We start from the raw sequence: 22169 nt of genomic DNA on the forward strand, positions 1-22169 counted from the left end.
TTCACTGATCAAGATGACTCAAAGCAAAAGGGATAGGATGCCTCCTTGTGGAGTGCCACGAGTGATCTAGTGAGCGATTTTATAACTTATCTATTGCTTAGTATATGACCTAAGCAGGCCCTTATATTCTGATTAGTGTCAAAAGAAGCGATAGTTGATATCAGTGCAGAAGTGCTAGCTTTGTTTAATGGAATTTGTTAAAATAATAAATAACAAATTAACTAAAAAAATCAATTTTTATTTCAAATAATCGTTATATTCATATTTATACAAATACAATCGTAATTTAATTCGTATATTTGTAATTATAGTTTTCTAGAGATTAAATCTTTGTATAGCACATAAATTCTCCGCTCAACTTAGGTACCAACTTAAGTACTAAATATTTGTATGCATGTATGTGTTGCTTAATGACGGTGTCTGTAGCCGTATGAGTAACCAGCCGATTGGGCAGCCGTCGTAGTTGCCTCGGGCTCCGATGGGGCTGCAGCTGTGGTGGCAGCAGGCGTGGCGGGTGCAGCTGGAGCGGCTGGAGCGGCGACACCTTTCACAAAAATGGGTATACGAATGGTTTTCGTAATGTAAGTTGGCTTTGGAAGAGCGGCGCTGGCGCTGCTAACCGTGTTCAAGACGTTCCTTAACAAACTCTGCTTCAGATTTGTCTTGGCTTGTACCAAACCGCCAACCACTTGCGTAACCGTTTGGATCTTAGCTGTCACGGCATTGGTTAGACCCTGAATGAGCGCGTTAGGATCCAAGGCGGGTGCTGCAGGGGCTGCAGAACTGGCCGGGGCGGCACCAACACCTAAAAGCGTTTGAGAGAGGAAAGTGAAAGGCGTTAGATTTAAATGTAGAAATGTGTATATGAGTAGGCTTTGCTTTTGCTAAACTGCGAATGCGAAAACGGAAATCAATAATTTTATTATACTGAATTTTTGCTTGCAAGACGGTTGCCACAGTTATTAAATTGCAAATTGATTGTTTTTTGGTTATATTTGTGAGCATAATATTTTTTTAACCCAAAAATTTTCGTTTAATCTGATTTAACAATTTTCGACTTCGAAAAATAAGAGCTCGTCTAACTAATTCCAATATCATATAAACAATTTTTTTTAATATTATCGACTTCCAAAAATAATTAAAAATATATTTTTCAACAAGTTCGAAAATGCATGTTTTCATAATTTTCATTTCATCTGATCATTTTTCAATTTCGAAAAATAATACTGATTCCAATATCATATAAACATATTTTTTTCAAATATTTTCGATTTCCCAAAATAATTAAAAATATGTTTTTCAGCAAGTTCGAAAATGCATGTTTTCTTAATTTTCATTTAATCTCATCTAACATTTTTCAACTTCGAAAAATAATAACTAATTCAAATATTATATAAACATATTTTTTTCAAATATTTTCGAATTTCCAAAATAATTAAAAATATGTTTTTTAACAAGTTCGAAAATGCATGTTTTCATAATTTTCTTTTAAACTGATCTAACATTTTTCAACTTCGAAAAATAAATAAATATTCGAATATCATATCAATTTCCTTTTTAATTTTTATAATAATTTGAAAAATAATTGCTAATTCTAATACATAATATTTTTTTAATATTTTTGTTTTACAATTTTATTATTTTAAGATAAAAAAAATTCAAAAGTTGGAAAAATATAAATAAATGTATTTTTTTGTATTTTTTTAATTATTTTTATCTAACAAAAAAAATAAAATGTTGGAATATAATACTATAAAAATTGTAAATATTGCAAAAAAAATGTGTGTTTTCAACTTTTTAATTACATATATTTTTTTATATTTCTTTGTTGGCAATATTTGTTTTTTTTCTTATTTTCAGATACAAAATTAATATGTTGGGAAATAAAAAAAAATATTGCAAAAAAAAACATAATAATAAAAATATTTTTAATAATATTGCATGTAATTTTTTAATAATAAGGAAAATATTTTTATTATTTTACAAGATTTTAAGTTTTATTATAGTTTGAAAAAAAATTGCTATTTCTAATACATACATATATTTTTTTAATATTTTTGTTTTGCAATTTTTATTATATTTTTTATAGTTTTTAGATAAAAAAAAAATTAAAATGTTGGAAAATAATAAAAATATTTTTTAAAAAAATTTTAATAATAACATTTTTTGCTCTTCCGATCTTTCATTTTTTTTTATTATTTCTAGATAAAATTATTAAAATGTAATACAAAAAATAATAAATATTTTTAATATATGTACATACATATGTATGTACATATATAGTTTTTGGAATATTAATTAGTTTTTTTTTATTATTTTCCAAAGTTTTATTTCTTTGATAAAAATTGGAAAATAGTTCAATATTCATTCCTCTCACTTTCTATTAATTAACATTATTTTTTTTTTTATTCAAAAAAATTCTATACTCAAAATCAGGTTGTCCAAACAAAACCTGATTTGTTAGCAACAATTTTCACTATTTATTTTCAATATTTCAATATATTGTGTGTTTTTTTTATAATTTTTATAGCCAAAAACCACTTAAAACTTGTTTTTAATAATACACTTCAGAAAAGCTTGAGTGTTATGGAAAAATTAGCGCAGATCACGTAACGGCCAAAAAAACATTTCCTGCTTTTTCATTGCAAAATTCCATGCATTTTCAAAACTTGTTCAAAAAATATTACTTGATTAATGATACCATCTCGCACACCGGATATTTCAAGCACACACTTTTTTTATATATTTTTTTTTCTATTAAAAACATATTCCATACTTTTCGAAACAATGATGAATGCATCATTCTGCTGGATCTGCAAGGCGGCCAATGCCACGATGGCTACAAAAACAAATTTATACATTTTCTATAAAACTCAAAGTATACGCGACACTACAAAACGATATTTTAATCTATTAAAATTTGTTTTTATTTTTTAACTATTTTTGTTTTATAATTATTATTTTTAAATATAATCAAATCTGTTGTTGGCTCAACGGCTCTTTGGCGCACTTAAAAGCAACTACACGATTGCTCCCGTCGATTGAAACGAAACTAGTTGTTAACTTTAACAGTAGCTTTTATATGCCCTCGGAGTCCACTCTGATCTTCTACATCGACTTCTATCTATGTAAGCCGCCATACCCAAATCGACGAAACGCGCTCGTCTTCGCTCGTGACGATAGCCACACGCCATTTCGCATAATTCTAGCCATTCGTGCTCGGTATTTTATCACAAACGCGTACTTATGTTTGGATGTCGGTATATTTGTCTGCGTTGCGTATCAGCCAGTAAGTCACTATCATATTTGTTTTAAACGCTGTTTTTTTCCTTAAAGCCACTTATGTTCACTGTAGTAATCAGCCAACATCCCATCTAGATTAATAATGGCCAACAATGATGGCTGTGAAGCACCTTTGCACGCGACTCAAGCGAGCTGCGAGCGGATGGCGACAGCCACACTCACAGTCACAGCATTAGCGGCTAGCGCTTTGTCTATTCTGTAATCGTTTTTGCGCCAAGTGCCGCAGAGCAAATTTGTATGTAAAACTTGTTGCGACGGGCGCTCGACGTTTTTGAAACTGTCAGTCTAGTATTTGAGCGTTTATGTATGTATGTATGTTGGCGGTTGATTAGCATACGCGTAATTTTTTTTCCTTGTTTCTGTTTTTTGTTTTGAATTGAGAACCGGCTGCAGATCTACGAAGCTGAAGTGTGTGTCTTTTGTTTTATTGATTTTTATCTGAGCCTAATTTTATAAATTTAAATTTAACATCATCTCATTGTTGACCCACATCAAATAATGACATTTTTAACTCACTAAACGGCAAGTATGTTGTGGAAATATTACACCTTGTAAAGCTCACTGCGTTTAAAAACATTATTTTGAATACTAGTCACAAAACTCTGTTAGGAGCGATCAAAAACAAGTAAAATGAACCAGGAACCCTGATGGGGTGCACACGGTTGCAAACTGATATACCCCTGCTCTCAACCTTTGATCTTAAAGGCTGAGATCGCTATTCATGCCGCTTGACTAACGCAATACGTTGATTATGATAGTTGAGTTGGAGATTTATTTCAACACTCTGACTTATAGAAAAGGACTCTGCTTCACATATTTGCTCGGAAAACATACCATGGGTACGAAAAGTTTTAGTTTAGTCCTGCAATGCCTTCTAATGTTTTCAAGCCATCAGTGTAGCATTGAATTTTGCTGCCCCTCAATAGTATATCAAGTAAGGAATCATTCCAGCCAGCCATACTGCCGAGTTTAACTTAAAACTTCTTTATCAAGTTAACCCTTTTGGTAATGCCGTCTCTTGGAATCAGGGTTAGTGGTGTCTGTTCACCAAAGGCCTTAATTTGTTATTTCTTCCATACTTCTCTACGGGCATTAGTAGCATGGTATGCTTTGCTGTCTGATTAATTACTATGTGGAGCGGTGTGAGCTCCAGCATTACAGCGAGTGTTGCGGTTGGGCAGTTTCGCATTACCTCAGAAGCGCAGGCAAGTCATTGAGCTTCGATAAATTGGTGTCATATCAAAGTCTACGATTCTTTCGAAGCCAAGAAACTGCTCCATATGAAAACATCTGTCTCACGATGATAATATACAACCACGTGTCTGTCTGTTCAATGTCTCTACCTCTTCGGATCTCCGCCAAGAATTAGGATCTTTAAGCCCGGCAGGCTCATTGACATAGTTCAACGAATCATGAGACAACGACTGCGCTGGTTAGGTCATGTTGTCCGGATTTTGGCGCACTGTTGCTAACTCGGATATAACCACGAAAGCAGTGTTTACGCCAGTAAAAAAGAAGAAGACCGATTTGATATATAATTTCAATACTTTATCTAGTCTAAGACGAATTTTAGATAATACTAGACAGAAGCATAGAAGGCGTTCCAGCGTTTTTTCTGCACGTATCGTCATTACTTATGTCCATCCGGCTCGAATAGATACGTATTGGTTGTAACCTGTCATAAGGCCAACAATCGTCCTGCAGTTATTTCGAGACCGTGTGAGTAAAAAGTATGTGTGCTTTTCTCCGGGGCTTTTGTACAAGATCTTGGCGATCCGGCATGTCCTTAAGGAGTTTTATACATTTATAGGAGTTTCAAACTAGTGGTTCTCCGGTGTACTTCTTCTTCTTCTTCTTAATTGGTGTAGACACCGCTTACGCGATTATAGCCGAGTTAACAACCGCGCGCCAGTCGTTTCTTCTTTTCGCTACGTGGCGCCAATTGGATATTCCAAGCGAAGCCAGGTCCTTCTCCACTTGGTCCTTCCAACGGAATGGAGGTCTTCCTCTTCCTCTGCTTCCCCCGGCGAGTACTGCGTCGAATACTTTCAGAGCTGGAGTGTTTTCGTCCATCCGGACAACATGACTTAGCCAGCGTAGCCGCTGTCTTTTAATTCGCTGAACTATGTCGATATTGTCGTATATCTCGTACAGCTCATCGTTCCATCGAATGCGGTATTCGCCGTGGCTAACGCGCAAAGGACCATAAATCTTTCGCAGAACTTTTCTCTCGGTGTATTTCGCGACATCAAAAAAAAAGCAGTTCCACGGTACAATCATAGGGATATTACTAACACCCGGTGTCATTACAGCCTTGAAATGTTCCAACATTTTAGAAGTGGTGTCATTTGAACGCAAATGTTCCTACATCAACGATTTGAAAGATTTCCGTGTATTTAAATGTCAAATAGTACTATATTCTAACAAATTCAGTCAAAGCATTGACAGTTGTGGCTATTTCCGACACCAACCTAACCTAACTAAACGTGATGTTAACAGTTCCGGGAACACTTACATTTGCTTGATATGTATCTAGCTGGTAGGCTGACAAGTAGTGTTTATACCGACGCCACTGCAGTTGAATCTTTACACGAGATATGGCCTTTTGAGTGACACAAGGTTTATCCATCATCACTTCAAATTTTTTACCACATATGATGCATTGTTTAACAGTTATCAAATAATAATTTCGAAGTGCGCAGAAATAACATTCGAACTCGACTTTTTGTTCAATTATAAAGCAGATTTTAGCAAAAAATCGCTCTTTGTTATATTTCCGTGTTTTATTCAGTTCGATTCACCATCACTTCATTTCGCAACATCGATGAGATGGTTAACAGCTAAGTGGAAGCTGTTAGAGAAGCAAACATTTCAGCTACAAGAGTTTACTAAACAAAAATATTTTTAAAATAAATCGAAATGTTAAATAAATGTGTTCTAGTTTATTAAGTCAAACAAGTGGGATGATGTTGAAGAACGTTGAACTTTTTGCGCTTGGAAAGCATTTAGGTCTAGACGATATTTCGAAAGTAACCAGTTTTTAGTTTCTGCAACAATTTATGCCAATACTATCTATGCATATACATACATATATTTGTATACATATTTAATTTCAATATATAATATATATAGTTTTAGTTTCAAAAAGATCCCCTAATTCTGCATATATTTTTTGTGCAAAATCATTTTTGTTTTGTTTGCTTTTGGTTCAGTTTCTAGTATCCGTAAGAAAGAACTTTGTATGTAAACCATGAAGTCGATAACAGTCTTAAGTATATATATACATGTACGTTTATGTATATATATATATATATATACATATATGTATGTATATGATAATATGTGATGCTAGTAAGCTTGTCGATCTATAATAAGTTGAGAAAAAATTTGCCGAAGGTCAAGCACGAAATTTAAATAATAACTCAATTTCAGTTAATTTTTATGCCAGAGAGCATCATCACCACTTTCTTGATACTCGAATTTTGTAGGATTAACGGTTTTTGTAATATACCCTGCTATTATTAGAGACACAATTCATGCCTGTTACAATAAATAAGCCGGATCGAACTATATTAATAAAATAAATATTATATATTTTCTATTATTTAAGTCAATTTCGAGGTTCCCTACTTTTTTAAAAGAAAACACACAAAAACTTAATTTATTGGGGAATGTTTATTATCATTTAAAAGAACATTTTTTGGCATAAAATTTTTGAAGATTATCACTTTAAAATCTTAGCCGTGGCTACATCTCAGATGGTCCATCCGTTGAGTCTAATTTTTGATGACTCGTTCGAGCATTTCTACTGGTAACTGGCGAGTGACACGCGTGATGTTTTGCTCCAAGGCCTGAATCGAAGCTTCATTGTCTGTATAGACTTTAGACTTTACATATCCCCACAGAAAAAAGTCTAACGGTGTGATACCAGAACAAATCTTCATTAATTAATTCCATGTGTGGGAAGTGGCGCCGTATTATTGAAATCAAATGTCGACGAGATCATTTTCAGGCTTCAATTACTCGATTATCATAATGCGATAATGATCACCCCATTGACGGTTACGTTCTCCCCGGCCTCATCGCTGAACAAAACCTGGCTCGAAAACGTCGCATCTTCTTGGAACTTTTCAAGAGTCCATAAAGCGAAGCGATATTAATTCTTCAACAAGCTTTATTTTGTACACTTTCAATTCCGTACGTCAGTCCGAGTTGCTGCGAACGGCGCTGAGTCGACCCTCCACCGTCTCCGCGTACACTCTCAGCTGCGTGCATAATATTTTCGATTACCATATATGTATACCTAGTTGATCTCAAAACCTCACAAAACTTTTATTTTAGACATTTATACATATTATTTAAGGTTACGGCCAAGAATGTAAATAGCTTAATTATAAAGCTGAGGGTTTGATACTAAGTTTTAAAAATAATTTGCGGTAATAAATTCGAGTCGAGAGGTCAGTTTTTCGACCACCTTTTACAGCAACTGAGGCCGTATGAAACCAATAATGTGTCGAATGTTGACTTTCAAAGCGTCAATCGTCTCGGGTTTATCTGCATAGATTAGCGACTTCACATAACCCTACAAAAAATAGTATAGCGGTATTAAATCGCTCGATCTTGGAAGCTACGACACAGGCCCGCGACACGAGATAATGCGCTAGACAAAAGTTTCCTTCAATAAACTGATTGCTTTGTTGTCGGTATGGTATGCAGCATCTACTTGTTGGAACCAGAGTTCATCCACATCACCATCCTCCAATCCAGGAACGAAAAGTTCTTTAATCAGGTATCTACGAGTATGACGATCCCATTGACAGTAACATTATGGCCGCTCTCGGTTCTAAAGGAATATGAGCAAATTACTCCCTTTGCACATTGAGGTAACCAAACAATATTTTTGTTGTGCAAGTCGGGATCGATGACATTTCGTTGTGGACTCATTCACCGAACGTGCGACATGTTTGATGGCTTCAATTCTTGCATGAGTTTAAACCTGCACACCAAGATCCTTCTGCGAAATCTTCCACAAAGTAGATGGGTACAGCTCCAATTGTTGACAGCGATGGCGTAGGGGCTGCTGCGGATATTCTTCGATACTCTGCTCCATAGCAGCAATCGCAGCTTTAACCATTCTCTTTTTGTAATAAATTTCCTTGATTTGCAAACACCATCGTATCATATTTTAAGATTTTAAATCGAAACATCAAAATTTCATTTCAAATACGAATATCCGTCTATTTAATTCGACTATTTACTCTTCGGATGTCGGAAAATACTACGAATAATGATAGCTCATCCCCTGAACAACAATAAAAAAGATAACATTTTAGGCAAGCTTCTCTGAAAAAGATCTTAAGAGGCCAAAGGAGACAAACTCCCACAATATTGAAAGAAAGCATGGATTTTCCATCCTCCTTTCAATTCAATTCGATAGTGGAGTCTTATCGTCCGATAACTCCCGTTTCTTCAGTAGTAGACACTTGAGACCTTGTTACTCCCCACCTGAGTCTAGCAGATCATCAACATAGTTTCCTGGTAATACACAGCACTTAGCCAGATAGTTTGTTACCTAAATAAAAAACCACACTGTGAGAGGACGATCCTAGTAGCGTTAAGCTATCAGAGCGACCGGCAGTACACCTGTCGAACACTTACCTAGTGAGGCCTGAATGCTTCCGGTTAAGAACACGATGCACTCTTCTCCCAGTAGTTCCTTACAGTCGACCACTTGAGGCAAAACTATCTCCTAGGGATTTTTGAAGAGGCCATTCTTAGATTATGCCGACGACATTGAACAATACACCAAACAGATTACGGACGCAACTAACTTCAGATACATGTTGGCCGCCATTCACAATGGAGCCATTAACACCTTAACCCACTTCCTTCTAGTGGACGGCGGGATGGGGATTAAACCACCAGTATTTGAGGTGTGCCTCGCGCAACATCGTTCTGGATACTGTAGCAGGTAAACTCCTACTTATCCATAATCGACCCGACATATTAAACGCCACGCTCACTCTTCTAACACCCCTCTCTCTATGGTTAGACCTCGTCGAAACAGCTTGTTTCCTGTGCCTACTGTTAGATGGCTTTGATGATAATCAACTTGAACCCTACCATCCAGTCTTTGGCTGTATAAAAATCCTGGTCTGTTCCGGTTACTTGGACCCGACTGTCGTGGGAAGGGTTGTTATAACAATAAATATTGACTATTGATAATTATAAATAACAGTGATTTATTAACTCTTTAGATTTTTTACTATAAATTTTTATTAAAAATTAGTGACATATAAAACAATATACGGTACATACTAGAGCTCTTGGTATTCGACTAACCGGATTATCCCGATAGGGCATTATTCGAATAATAATATTCGATTTGCAGTATCCGAATAGTCATAAGTCGTCGACTATTCGATTAACCGCAAATTTTCGACTATCCGGTAAACCATTTATTGTCGACTATTGCGACTATTCGAATAATATTAACTGGTTAGGTTTTTTGGAACGGTTACAAACCGGATATTCGAATAATCGGTTTACAGATTACAAACCGGATATTCGAATAATCGGTTTACAGATTACAAACCGGATATTCGAATAATCGGTTTACAGATTACAAACCGGATATTCGAATAATCGGTTTACAGATTACAAACCGGATATTCGAATAATCGGTTTACAGATTACAAACCGGATATTCGAATAATTGGTTTACAGGTTACAAACCGGATATTCGAATAATCGGTTTACAGGTTATTCGAATAATTTTCAGCGCCCTATTACATACATATTTTTTAAAACATTTTATATAATATTACACATCAATCAAGCGTACACAAATATTGAAGAAACGTGTAAAATTAAAAACAAAATTTGCAGCGTGTGAAATGCGCTTAAAAAATGTCAATAATACATCACAAAAATTTAACAACAGCTTTAGCAACTTACACAAACACATACATACACATAAAACACTGATTGATCACAATTAAATTTCACTCCACATATATTCAAGTATGTCGAGTTTTCGGTTTGCGCGTTGTGAATGAAATATCCAAGCAATGTTAACGACATAAAGATTGCCCAAATAATTCTTAAATCGCTCGGAAATCCAAGCCTTCAATTTAACTTTATCGATTAAATTGATATTGACCAGCACATATTTGATGCTTTGAAAGTTGGACGCATTTACCTCCAGGCACTTGCCGCCAAAATACGTGAAAATCAATTTCGCTAAATTCGTTTGCTGATCTATGCTATAAAATGCAGCATTGCAATTTGTAAAATAATCGACAGATTCATCAAACAACAACGTTTCAAGTTCGGCTAAATCGGCGGCGGAAGACTTCGCGACAGCGATCTAAAAAGCAAATTTCCAAATGAAGTTCAAGCAAACAAAAGCATTGGACGATTTATACTTACGTCTTCATCCTTTATGCCTTCCAGCACACGCATTAATTTGTCCACATCCGTGCACTGTCTGTATGAGTCACCATATTTATCGAATATTTTCGAGAATTCAGATTCCAGCTCATCCGTCGTGCAAATCATGTCAATTGGCGTTAATTCCAACTCTTGCTTTTCACAGGTGTCCACCAGCCAGCTTAGTTTGGCAATGCTATAACGGCGCGATTTACACAAAGTTTCTACACGAAATGTGATATCGCCCGCCACCGATATGCATCTGGGGTCCTGTAAGGGATTCTCGACTATATCGCCGCCATTGGTGACAACCAATGCTTTGAGTGCCTCAGGCGTGTAACCGGTTTTCAAGCTAGCGCTCAGTATGCAAAATGAGAAGCCCTCAAACAAATTTGAGCGCTGTTTTACCTGTGATGGAGATTTTATTAACAATTGCCTATACAATATTTTTAAATATTTTTTTTACCTCATCTGCATTGAAACGGCGTTCATAGGATAAAACGCCCAATTTGCGCCGCTCGGCCGCAGTTAATTTACGCTTCTTTTGCGGCAATAACAAATCACTCAACTCCACTTGGCGCTTGTGGATTTTCGTGAGACCACTTTCCCCCTGAGTAGAGTAGTATATAGAAATCATACTTTATGTTTGAAGTTGTAATAGCAAAGCGCACGCACCTGTATCATTGTCATGTAATCATGCCACGAGAGGCACTCGTTCCACAGTTTGTCGTTGCGCCACATTTCTACGCGCGGAAAATGCAATGATTTAGGCAACGCGAAAGCGGAGGAAGGCGCTAAATCGGTAGCCCTAATTTGCAGTATGACGGAATTATTTGGTTCGATCCACACATCGGGCCGGCCATCAGCACTGCTTGGCTTGTAATGATACCAGCTCGGTGGTGGCTCTCGTTTACAATCGTGCCAATGTTGTTTGAGTGTGTCATTCAATATTGCTCGCTGGCGTGTTCTATTGTCGACTTTGCCAACGCTATAAACCTCGTACTGTGTTTCGGAGTTGTACTTGAGTACGCCAAGCAAGAAGGATTGTATGAAAGTGCGCGTTTTGTTGTAGAAACCACCAATGACTAGCAAATCGAATTCAGTGGTCAAGCCAGTGATGTACTGTTAAAAAATTAACATAAACACCTCATTATATAGAGCTCAATATATACATATATATATTCATAGCAAATTACATCGGCCTTTATCTTGTACCAACCGCCACCGTTGCGTATGCCTGGTTGGTAGATGGAGTTTTGTTTTTTCAGCACTACCCCCTCCGCCTGCGCATCTAGCGCTTGCTGAAAAAGCTCTTGGAACTGCGCTGCCGATGTTAATTTGATTGGACGCATTATTTGCAACACACCACGCTCCTCTCTGTTTATAAGTTCAACGACTCTTTGACATCTCTGTACGTAGGGCATTTCCAATAAGCTGCTACCGTTATAATATAGCACGTCATAGACCACGAAACAAGGTCTCCAATTTTGTCTGTTATTCAAATGCTTGACGTCTGTATTTTCGCCTTTGTCACGGTAGCATTGACGCCGCATATCGTAGACCATCATTTCGCCATCGAGAATTATTGATTGTAGATTATTCGGTAATAGCGATTGGAGTAATGGTGTCAATGATCCGGTCAAAAAGTCTTCACCGAAACTATCAGTGTAGTCAATGCCATTACGTGATATATATTTGAAACGTTCATTTTCGTAATGCAATTGAAAACGTTCACCATCCATTTTGGTCTCCAAATAAAGCACATCCTCAGCCATTAATTGCTCTAAGCTGCCATGAAACATTTCGCATAACATAGCTTTTATATGTTGGAAGGGTTGTACGATATTATTTAGATTGAATGTGGTAAGAGCATTTTTAGTTTCGTTTGGTTGGTCGGTTAAAGGTTCATTACTTATTTCGTTGTTTGCCAGCAAACAGCAGACGCGTTTCAAATCTGAGCAACGTCTAAGGAGATCTCTCGCCTGTGGATGTATGAGCGCGAAAATGCGTTGTTCGCCAATTCCCAGACGCAGGTTTTTTAGCAGTAAACGTACGAACCACATTTGCTCTGCGGACGTTGCTACCTCCGCTAAGCTGGTTAATACCTTTTTCGTGTCTACAAGCGAAGCAAGCGGAAAGTAGGGAAAACGTAAAGTTTTAGGCAATAAATTAGTAGATTAAGGAAATATTCACCCTGGCGATCACCATCTGCTATAGTATCTAACATCTCATGCACATCATAAAGCGACAGGTCACTCATGCCTTTGCCATTACCGCCTCGCAGATACAGCACTTCGCGCAAAATCTCTGCAAAGTCATTGCCAGAACCATTATATGTGCGCGCTTGTAAAAGCTGTGCATCGCGTGCTAATTAAATATATTGCAATCTTAATAGCTGTTAAAATATTAGAAATGCAATTGTCAATCATACAATCTTTATTTAGTTGTAGCACTTCTGTGTAGACACTACCAAGCGTACTGACTTGGAGTCCATATGCTTTACGAGACATATCCTCACGGGGTACTAAACATCTAAGGATGCAAAAGAAACTGGTACCACCATCCTACAAAATAGAAAACAGACTTAAAGTTAACAAATGCTTGCTTAATGGCTTTAAGTAGGTACCTCTCGATCTGCTGCAGTGAGGCCCACTCTCTCACGGAATAATAGCCGAAACTTTTGAAATGATTCGTAATAGTGGCGTACTAGCTTTTCTTTTGCAGCTGGACTTGGAGCCTTTTGTATTCTCTGTAGGATATTACACGCTTCAAAAAATTTGATATTTTTCGATATATCCATATTGTGAAATTACACTACATTTACTCATTTAACCGTTTGTATGCACCACCCTTTTTGAGGCCATAAGAAAACAGCTGTTTATTGTTTATTAAATAGAGGTGGCAGTGTTCATTGCTCTATAGCTGTGAGCTACTGATATATGTATGTAGTTGTCTACAGAAAAAATCTGATTGGCACGTGTTGTATTGTAGTTGTTGTTTTTTTTTCTTTTTCTATACATTTGTGATCGGTGGTGTTGGTCTGGATTTTAATTTATTAGACGTGGTGCTGAGGATTTTAGGGCGCAAGTGCGCAGCGCCCTAAAGGTATTTGTGTTCTTTTACCTAAATTTGATACACAACAGCAACAGAGAAAGATTAACATAAATATTGAAACAAAAACGAAAAAACATTACACACAACCAAATAAAATTACCATAATCGCCGAAATTATTTACGTTTACATAATTTACAATAAAATTGAAGGTCACACAAATAACAACAACATCAAAATCACTTCCGATGGCACCTACTGCAGTGCTTGCTTTACGCAGCGCGGCGCTTAAGTCCATGGATTTCTTCCGTGAAATACACAAACGAGCGTTTAGTAATAAATTTCTACTGGTTACCAATGTCGGCATTTCGTTGAGCTTGAGTACGGCAGGCGATCTGTTAGAACAACATTACGAAATGTATAGCGGCGATTTAAAGGAATGGGATAGAACACGTACTACTAATATGGGAATTTCTGGTATGGGTGTTGGCGTGATCTGTCACTATTGGTATAAGTTTCTGGATCGACGCATGCCAGGACGCACAATACGCGTAGTTATGCAGAAAATTGTTTTGGATCAATTTATTTGCTCACCACTTTACATATCCGCTTTTTTCATGACAATGGGCGCATTAGAAGACAAATCCATTGAAGACACTTGGCTAGAGATGAAACAAAAGGCATGGAAATTGTATGCGGCTGAATGGATGGTGTGGCCACCAGCACAATTTGTGAACTTCTATTGGTTGCCCACACGATATCGTGTATTCTACGATAACATCATAAGTTTAGGATATGACGTTTATACATCGCAAGTGAAAAACAATGATTAAACAATATACCTACCTATGTTTATATACATATAATGGACCATCAGTTGAACCATTGTTATTGGTATCATATGTGACAATATAAATGTTAATACTAAGCAAATGAGGCGCTAAGCAATCGTGAGCTGTGACAATTCTCAGTGGATTTTTATATGTATATTCTAGCTTTTCCTTACATTTTATAAAAAGGAACACTTTTGTGCTTAATAAAAAACCAAAATAAATATTTTTTTTTACAGAAAAGCATCAGAACATGCGCTTTTTAATTAAAAATAAAAGAAATATCTGCATCACCCTATGGGCGTACGGGGAAATGATAAGAATTAAATACCTTCACAAAACATTTTCATTTTGTTATTTAATTTGAGAGAATTTTTACGTGCGAGCAAAACAAATTGTAAAATACGTTTATGTCTTTTATCTATCGGCTCTCTAAAATCGCTTTTTCCAAGAAATATTTGTTTTACACTAACACTGGAATATCGTTTGTATTAAGTGGAGTTGCGGACATCATAGACCAAAGCTACGAAAAGTATTCGGGTAAACGTAAAGAATGGAGTCCTAGGCGTACTTTCAGCATGTGTATTGCTGGTCTCTGTAGCGGTGTTGTGTGTCATCACTGGTACATATATCTTGATAAACGTCTACAAGGCAGAAATTTCAAAACTGTGATGTTAAAAATTGTATTAGATGAAGTGATTTGTTCACCAGTCTACTTGACGGTCTTCTTCACAACGTTAGGTTTCATGGAGGGCCATACTATTGAACATTCTTTACAAGAATTGCGGAATAAAATGTGGAAAATATATCGCTTTGAGTGGATGTTGTGGCCACCTGCGCAATTTATAAATTTTTATTTTCTCCCCACTCAAGTACGTGTTCTGTACGTTTATATGATCAGTCTAATACATATAACTTACACGGCACATGTTACACATGACGCTGATTAATCAGTCTATGAAAAAATACCAAAAAATAAGGGTAAAGAATAAACATTCCCATAACAAGAGCAGTTCTTAACAAATAGTACAATAATTTTTTTTTAATAAAGCAAATTTGTATACGACGATTAATGAAAGTTTATTAATTTGATTCCAAGTGCGCTAATAACATTGAATAATTCATTTCAATATAAGACGTATATATACCAAAATTTTGTCCAATTAGCAAACTCTGAATTTAGCCGTGCTTTTGAAATAAACTTTAATTTCAATACAACTAGTTTTTCCTATTCCCACGCCGGCGCATAGATGCTGTACATTTAGGACAATACCACTTGCCTTTTGGTGGTTGTGTAATACCCACACATGGGTAATGGAACCATTCGTATGGGCAAGCATCGTTGTCACAAGCGACCATGTCACCATATGAAACTTGATTACAGGTACAGTAACGTGGTTCATTTGGATCGTAAGACCATTCTCCCTCTGGTGTTTGTTCTACCACTAGACCGCTTTCATTAATATTAATGTTAGTGGCAGGCGTAAGAGTATTGGATGAGATCGAAGATGAAGCCGAGTTGGCACGATTCGTAGCTGCTGCGGCAGATGTAGAAGCCGCACCCACTCCCATTGTTGATAAGCCAATAGCGGGCACACCAAGACTGCCAACCGTTGCTAAATTAGACGAAGATGGCAACATGTCTACAGAGTCTACACTCACAGAGGACGACGATGATGCCAGCGATATGGCAGATGAAGGAGTACTGCTGCTACCAGCGCTGTTGGTGTGCGTAATACTGTTGGCATTTATTTTTCTGAAATAAAGGTGGAGTTAAGTTAAACTTTTGTGTTTTTTAAACGTATATATACTACACACTTTTTCTGTTTTTTCTCAACTCCTGTAGTTTGGAGTGTTGTCTGTGCAGCTGCGCTTGCAGCATTTGCAATATCACGACTGATCCAGAATTCCGGTGGTCCACCACCAGCGCCATGTATTGCCTCATAACTGGCTTTAAGGCTCGCCGTACGTCGACCTTGAGGCATTTGTTGTGTTGCCACTATGGCTTGACTGGCAGCTGCAGCGATTGCGTTCGATGCCGAGCCACCTAATTGTTGTAAATTATAAGCTACAGCAGTGGGATTGCCTGCAGAAGTGACAGATGCGCCCGGGGTATTTAGCACCGTATGCGTGCTTATACCTGGTGTTATAGGACGAACAACCGCAACCGGTGGTGTATTGGTTGTTAAATTGTTTCCTAAATTTGGACGTTTCTCCGGTAGAAGCGCCAAATTTGTTGTACTGTCCCTGCGTTTTTCCGGTTTGGGTGTACGATACCGATCTTTTGTGGTTGCCGCGGGTGTAGTAGAAAGTGATAAACCACTTATGTTACTACTGGGTACACCCAGTATACCATGACTATTTGTTGTTGCCGCTGTCCCTATTGATCCATAATATCTATTCTCTTTTTGTGTAACACCAATTACATTCATCAAAGCCGTGGCTGCACTTGAACCACCATCTAACTCTAACGAACGCTTTTCTAGTATTTCTGTTATACCATTATTATCGGCTTCTAGTTCACACTTAAACTTGAATAGTTCACTGTCCAATCGGCGTAGGTAACGCTCCACCAAGTCATGTATTTGTGTGGCGATGTTAACTTTTTCATCAGCGTCTTCCAAAACTTTGTAGTATTCCTTACGAAGATTTTGAAACTCTAAATCTGCAGGTTCGTTTTGTAATTCTCCACGTTTGCATTGTTGAAAAAATGTGCGATTTTTTTTCTCCAAAGAATCCATGCTATCTGTGAAAAAAAATATTACTCTGAGTTCACTAAAAAATGTATAAATAAATAATTATTACTCTGCACTGTTAAATCCAGTTCACGCATCTCTGTAAATCTGTCCCGGAGCTCCTGTGGCAAATGCTCGATCACTAGATTTGTAAAAAATTTAGTAAGAACATTACTACTTATTGTTTACTAATATTGCGGGTGCAGCACAACCAAAAGTCAAAACATAAACAAAACATCAAAATAAACAAAATTTGGCAAATCCATAACCTCTAAATTTGTTTTACTGAATCATTAGAGCACACCCTGGTCTTTTAATTCGTATTGCGATAACAAACTTACTTTCCAGATAATCTTCAAGATACAGCATGTTTGCAGATTATTTATATATTAGTTTGGGAAAATTATTACTTTTATTAACAAATTGTATTTTGATATCAATAGAACTTTATAAATCACAAATAACACCTTTTCCAACAAATTTGTCAAAAGGAAAACATGACATTTTACAGGTTTGCCTTTAAACAGAGTTGCTTTACCACCACTAGTGTTGTAAATGGTCTTAAATTGGAAATGTTAAGTGAGCATAATAAAAAATAAATCAATCGCTATTATTGCCTTAAGCAACGCTAATGCGCATTGAAATTTTATGGTGACAGACGGCAGTCTTGTGCATTTAGACAGCTGATAGTGAAATTTGTTTATTTATTAAAATAACAAAAGTGAAATAAAAATGAATAGAATAAATTATTAATAGAAATTTTGGTATTTTTAGAAAATCAATATAAATTAAACGAAAAAATTCGTTTATTATTGACTACGTTAAAATATAATAGAGAGAAATTAAAAACAATAATTGATTGTAATGCGGAAAAGTGTGCGAAAAAGTTAAGAATATTGGAAAAATGGATAGCAAACTGTGCGTTGTTTATTTTCTGCCATCTAAAAATATAAAAATTTGTTTTTGTTAATATACTTGCACATAATTTTTTAGCAATATAAAACTGCTTACCTCTGATGCAGTAAACGCAAAGGAGCCAGCAGACTTCAAGCGACATCGGTCAAAAAATAGCAAAAATCGGCCATTTTTGAGCAGTGTTGCTTACTCAAATTTGGTAATTTCAGCTAAATGCACGAAATTCTTGTGCATTACAAACTTTCATTAACATGGGTCAAATGCGCAAATAAATGTAAATTAAGCCCGCTAATGCATATTAGCGCTGTCGTCTGTCAAGGCTATTAGTGGTTTAAATTTTTTAACAGATGAACCAACGATCTGATAGTTTTGTTTTCATAAATGTGCAGAATAGTCTCTTTTCTGCAAAAATGTTATAATATTATTGGAAAATATCTTAAAATATTTGCTTTTAAATGTCATTAAACAATAATTAGAGTGTCTGCAGTTTTAAGGTAAAGGCATGAAATCCTTTTTACAAAAAAAAATCGAAATAAATTCAAGTTTGATCAAAAAACAAAACATTTTTCTCTTATAAATTCAATTTTTATTGCGCGTTTGTTGTATGAGATATTTCGTTGCAACCCTGTAAACCGATTCAACATCTTTTAATGGTAATTCAGCATTTTATAAAAGAGTGGCAAGCGTCAACGCGGTTTGTATCCCAACAACACTAATAACAAAACAAATAAATATAACAAAATCAAAAAATTGAATCGTCGAAAGGATAATTCACAAAACACAAACAAGATTTCGTAGGACTCTAGGACAAGTGTTTTTATGCTACTCGGGTATTCCTTCGTACGGGTGTTTATACGAAATCGTTATCGTTGTTGTCTCTGAGCATTCGGTTGTGAATGTTCATTGCGCGAAGACGGTGTTGAAAAATAGTTGGTATTTTTGTCAAATATATTGGAAACATTTAATATTATGTTTTCTTATTGTGAAAGTGTTGTATACAAACGTTAAAAAGTGTTTTGTTCGAAATATATACATATGTGAAAAAGTTGAGTGAAGAGTTTTGTGTAGATAACTTGAAGTTCGGTTTTCTGTAGACGTAAATTTATTGAATTTCGAATTAGCATTTTCCTCTTTCTGGCCAATTTGAATTTTGTTGTGCTTTAGTGCTTCAATTTAACAACAATATCTTACAAAATTTTACTTACGGAAGCTTTTAAATAAATTATGTCCAAAGTGTTGACTCAACAAAATGTCCTGCCTACACAGCAGCCAAAAAAAATTGAAAATCACAAAAAAACCACACCCACTGTACAAATGCTCAATAGCAATTGCAGTAGTATAAATGGTTGCACCAGCATGAGAGGCACATCCGCCAATTCCGTGGTTTGTTCCTCGGAGTCTCCATCAACCTCTTCATCGCCCATTACAGTCGATTGCGATGATTTTACCAGCAGTTCTATATTGGAGTTTCTAGCAAGGGAACAAGAATGTTGCACTGAGGCAGACACAGAAAGTATTTTCCAAGAAGTAAGTCGATTGGCTGATAATTCAGACACCCGTAGTGTGGACGAAATTTTACGTGAAGCTGAACGTCTAATGCAGCAGCAGTCGATCTTCGGATGCACAGATAGAGCAGCGCAATGTAAACAACTGAAAGTAAGTGGAGGCAACAAATCAAAAAGTCATCAATTGAATCAACCACAGCCAAATTCTGCAGTACATCAACAAATTCAACAACCCGCAGTTGCAACACAAAATATCAAGTTAAATAGCAAGTATACAAAACGTATCGAAAATGTTAGTCCAATGCCGAAGCAATTACAATCTGTGCCGCATACAAGACTGACAAACGGTAATTGTACACATAAGGAAAAAATGAAATCACAAAAAAACGGATTGGAATACAGTGTACTTGCAACGGCGGATGCTACACTTACAGCTACAAACACGCCACAAACACCAACTGCCGCCACGCCAAATGGAAACCAACGCTTTGACGCTTTTGTCGACAATTTACCATCGGTGTCTGTCATCTCTGAAGAGTCTACACCGAAGGATATGCAAACCATGATGTCCACAGATGCCGATGTTACTACAATGGCGTTGCTAAACGGCGACGACGATGATACCGACACGGTGAGTGGGGGGCGCCTTTACGCAAGCACATCCTCAACCGCCTAATGAAGCGGCAAGTCGTTGAGTGTATGTGTGTACATTTAAACGGCTTTTAACTGAAACTCAATTAGGGCTATAAATAAGAGTGCTTGTATAAAGATTTTTTATTGTTCATATACACATCTAAATTTGTGTTTGATAAATTTTTTTGAACTGAAATTATATCCGCTGACAATATTATGTTGGATATAAATAAAAATTTATTCGTAACTAAAGAAGTGCATATTATTACATTTAACACATATTGCTTATGATTGGTGAACTTTATTTTATTGTCGTTAATGCCAAAAGCTCTTGAAAAGACTGTAACACTGTTAGATGTGTCGCGACACATCTGAAAGTATATTACTTTTGCTTCCTCTGATAAATTTTGCCGGTTACTGTTTATATTCTATTCGCCAAGAGATTATAAACGCGATGAAGTTCGTTTATATTTCCAATATTGTCGATTTTGTAAGCCTAAGGCTAGAAAATCAGCTCTGCACAACAATGGAACATGCTTTTGAGGTTATGTTTGTGCGCTAAAAGAACAGATTACTTGATTTTCATATTCTGAAAACCATTGCTTGTGGGATTATGCGTTTATAGCTGAGCGTATTTTGAGCCATAAATGATGCGCCAAATGGCTGTAGCCATCGGGGTATCAAATGGTATGATGTACCAGATGATATACTACAAGTAGATGGGTAGATATTTGAGACGACTATTTTACCTGGTTGTGTGAAATTGTGACTGCAATGGAGAAAAAGTGCCGGGAACTTTCCTCCTTACCATGGCTTGTAAACTCATTGACTTTTTAGTTTTAAGCGATTCCGCTATGACCAGATACCTAAACGAGTCCGGCAACGAAGTATGTTAACTTAGGGATTGCGATTTCACCTCTCACTACAGCCTTACATATAATTTCTATCCACAGGCTCTTGCCGGCTCCAACTAACTTACCGCCCCTAGCGTGACTCATGGTGAGTCCCATTCAAGGAAGTCATGTACTACCTTCCCTTTCCCACGTCGGTATTTTAAGTTTTTTTTTTTTTAATAGGTTTCTACTCAGAACATCTATTCATCTCCCGGAAAGATAGCCGAGTTAGTTATTTGGAATAGAATTTCGGCCAGATGGTCGCTACTACTGATCCATCTTAAATATGATAGGCCCAATTTGTACTCCATTTACCAGCAGTATCGATCGTTCCCACTAACTGCCAACAAACCCTTTGGCCGCCATTCACAGCGGAGGCATCAATACCTTCACCGGCTCCATTCCAGTGAATGACGTTCTTGGAGTCAAATCACCACCCATTGCAGACGAAGAGTCCGAGTTGTCACGAGATACGAAGTGACCCATGCACAGCTTCGTTCTGGATATTGTAGCAGGTTAAACTTCTACTTATCCAGAATCTCTACATGACACTTCTTTGCATGTCCCTCCAACACCACTCATCTGAAACCCTTTCCCTTTGGTCCGATCCCGTCGAAACAGCACGTTTCTTGAACCTCCCGTTAGATTACGTCGATGGCAACTTAGATAATCCTTACCATTCTAATGGGGATTAGAGGCATTAGATAACCGTTAGAACAACAACAACCGTTCCACGACAGCCGGTTCTAAGCAACCGGAATGGACCCGGATTTTTAGCCGACCAACGGTTGTCAACCACGCACCTTTCCTTCAAATAATTTAAAGAACACTTTTTGATACAACAACAACAACAGCGTTATATGGATAATAAA

General features: G+C 36.6%; 6 protein-coding genes across 6 annotated transcripts in view; 3 read left to right on the top strand and 3 right to left on the bottom strand.

Annotated features, from left to right (window-relative positions):
* Positions 1-217: 217 nt before the first annotated feature.
* LOC120775531 lies at positions 218-3095 on the bottom strand. The gene is made up of 2 exons (XM_040105752.1): positions 2777-3095; positions 218-805 (listed from the first exon to the last, which is right to left on the bottom strand). Exons 1-2 carry the CDS (start codon positions 2859-2861, stop codon positions 408-410), a joined length of 483 nt encoding a protein of 160 aa, XP_039961686.1. The 5' UTR covers positions 2862-3095; the 3' UTR covers positions 218-407.
* Positions 3096-9544: 6449 nt separating this feature from the next.
* Positions 9545-13625, bottom strand: LOC120773928 (DNA ligase 4). The gene is made up of 8 exons (XM_040103125.1): positions 13361-13625; positions 13166-13298; positions 12928-13101; positions 11931-12850; positions 11410-11856; positions 11201-11344; positions 10735-11142; positions 9545-10672 (listed from the first exon to the last, which is right to left on the bottom strand). The coding sequence occupies exons 1-8, from the start codon at positions 13532-13534 to the stop codon at positions 10301-10303; spliced, it is 2772 nt and encodes a 923-aa protein (XP_039959059.1). The 5' UTR covers positions 13535-13625; the 3' UTR covers positions 9545-10300.
* A 112-nt stretch (positions 13626-13737) lies between these two features.
* LOC120773929 (mpv17-like protein 2) lies at positions 13738-14769 on the top strand. The gene is made up of 2 exons (XM_040103128.1): positions 13738-13839; positions 13999-14769. The coding sequence occupies exon 2, from the start codon at positions 14035-14037 to the stop codon at positions 14617-14619; it is 585 nt and encodes a 194-aa protein (XP_039959062.1). The 5' UTR covers positions 13738-13839; positions 13999-14034; the 3' UTR covers positions 14620-14769.
* An 88-nt stretch (positions 14770-14857) lies between these two features.
* Positions 14858-15834, top strand: LOC120773931 (mpv17-like protein 2). Its single transcript, XM_040103130.1, has one exon. It carries the CDS (start codon positions 15027-15029, stop codon positions 15564-15566), a length of 540 nt encoding a protein of 179 aa, XP_039959064.1. The 5' UTR covers positions 14858-15026; the 3' UTR covers positions 15567-15834.
* LOC120773930 (inhibitor of growth protein 3) lies at positions 15678-17829 on the bottom strand. The gene is made up of 4 exons (XM_040103129.1): positions 17693-17829; positions 17422-17493; positions 16435-17362; positions 15678-16372 (listed from the first exon to the last, which is right to left on the bottom strand). Exons 1-4 carry the CDS (start codon positions 17718-17720, stop codon positions 15835-15837), a joined length of 1566 nt encoding a protein of 521 aa, XP_039959063.1. The 5' UTR covers positions 17721-17829; the 3' UTR covers positions 15678-15834.
* Positions 17830-19003: 1174 nt separating this feature from the next.
* LOC120775172 (serine-rich adhesin for platelets) overlaps positions 19004-22169 on the top strand; it is an 85250-nt gene continuing 82084 nt past the window's right edge. The window contains exon 1 of the mRNA XM_040105223.1: positions 19004-20402. Within this exon, the coding sequence (XP_039961157.1) occupies positions 19491-20402 (912 nt within the window). The 5' untranslated portion in view covers positions 19004-19490. The remainder of the gene's footprint in view (positions 20403-22169) is intronic.

This window comes from Bactrocera tryoni, chromosome 4, assembly GCF_016617805.1.
Source record: "Bactrocera tryoni isolate S06 chromosome 4, CSIRO_BtryS06_freeze2, whole genome shotgun sequence".
Taxonomy (NCBI): Eukaryota; Metazoa; Arthropoda; class Insecta; order Diptera; family Tephritidae; genus Bactrocera; species Bactrocera tryoni.

Coding starts and splice junctions, on each gene's coding strand:
- LOC120775531 (XM_040105752.1), bottom strand. CDS start 2,861: ATGTATAAATTTGTTTTTGTAGCCATCGTGGCATTGGCCGCCTTGCAG. Junction 806..2,776: donor ATTCATCATTGTTTCGAAAA/GTATGGAATATG, acceptor AAACGCTTTTAG/GTGTTGGTGCCGCCCCGGCC.
- LOC120773928 (XM_040103125.1), bottom strand. CDS start 13,534: ATGGATATATCGAAAAATATCAAATTTTTTGAAGCGTGTAATATCCTA. Junction 13,299..13,360: donor TCACTGCAGCAGATCGAGAG/GTACCTACTTAA, acceptor TCTATTTTGTAG/GATGGTGGTACCAGTTTCTT. Junction 12,851..12,927: donor AGCAGATGGTGATCGCCAGG/GTGAATATTTCC, acceptor CTTCGCTTGTAG/ACACGAAAAAGGTATTAACC.
- LOC120773929 (XM_040103128.1), top strand. CDS start 14,035: ATGGCACCTACTGCAGTGCTTGCTTTACGCAGCGCGGCGCTTAAGTCC.
- LOC120773931 (XM_040103130.1), top strand. CDS start 15,027: ATGTCTTTTATCTATCGGCTCTCTAAAATCGCTTTTTCCAAGAAATAT.
- LOC120773930 (XM_040103129.1), bottom strand. CDS start 17,720: ATGCTGTATCTTGAAGATTATCTGGAAA. Junction 17,494..17,692: donor TCTTGAAGATTATCTGGAAA/GTAAGTTTGTTA, acceptor TTACAAATCTAG/TGATCGAGCATTTGCCACAG. Junction 16,373..16,434: donor GTTGAGAAAAAACAGAAAAA/GTGTGTAGTATA, acceptor CCTTTATTTCAG/AAAAATAAATGCCAACAGTA.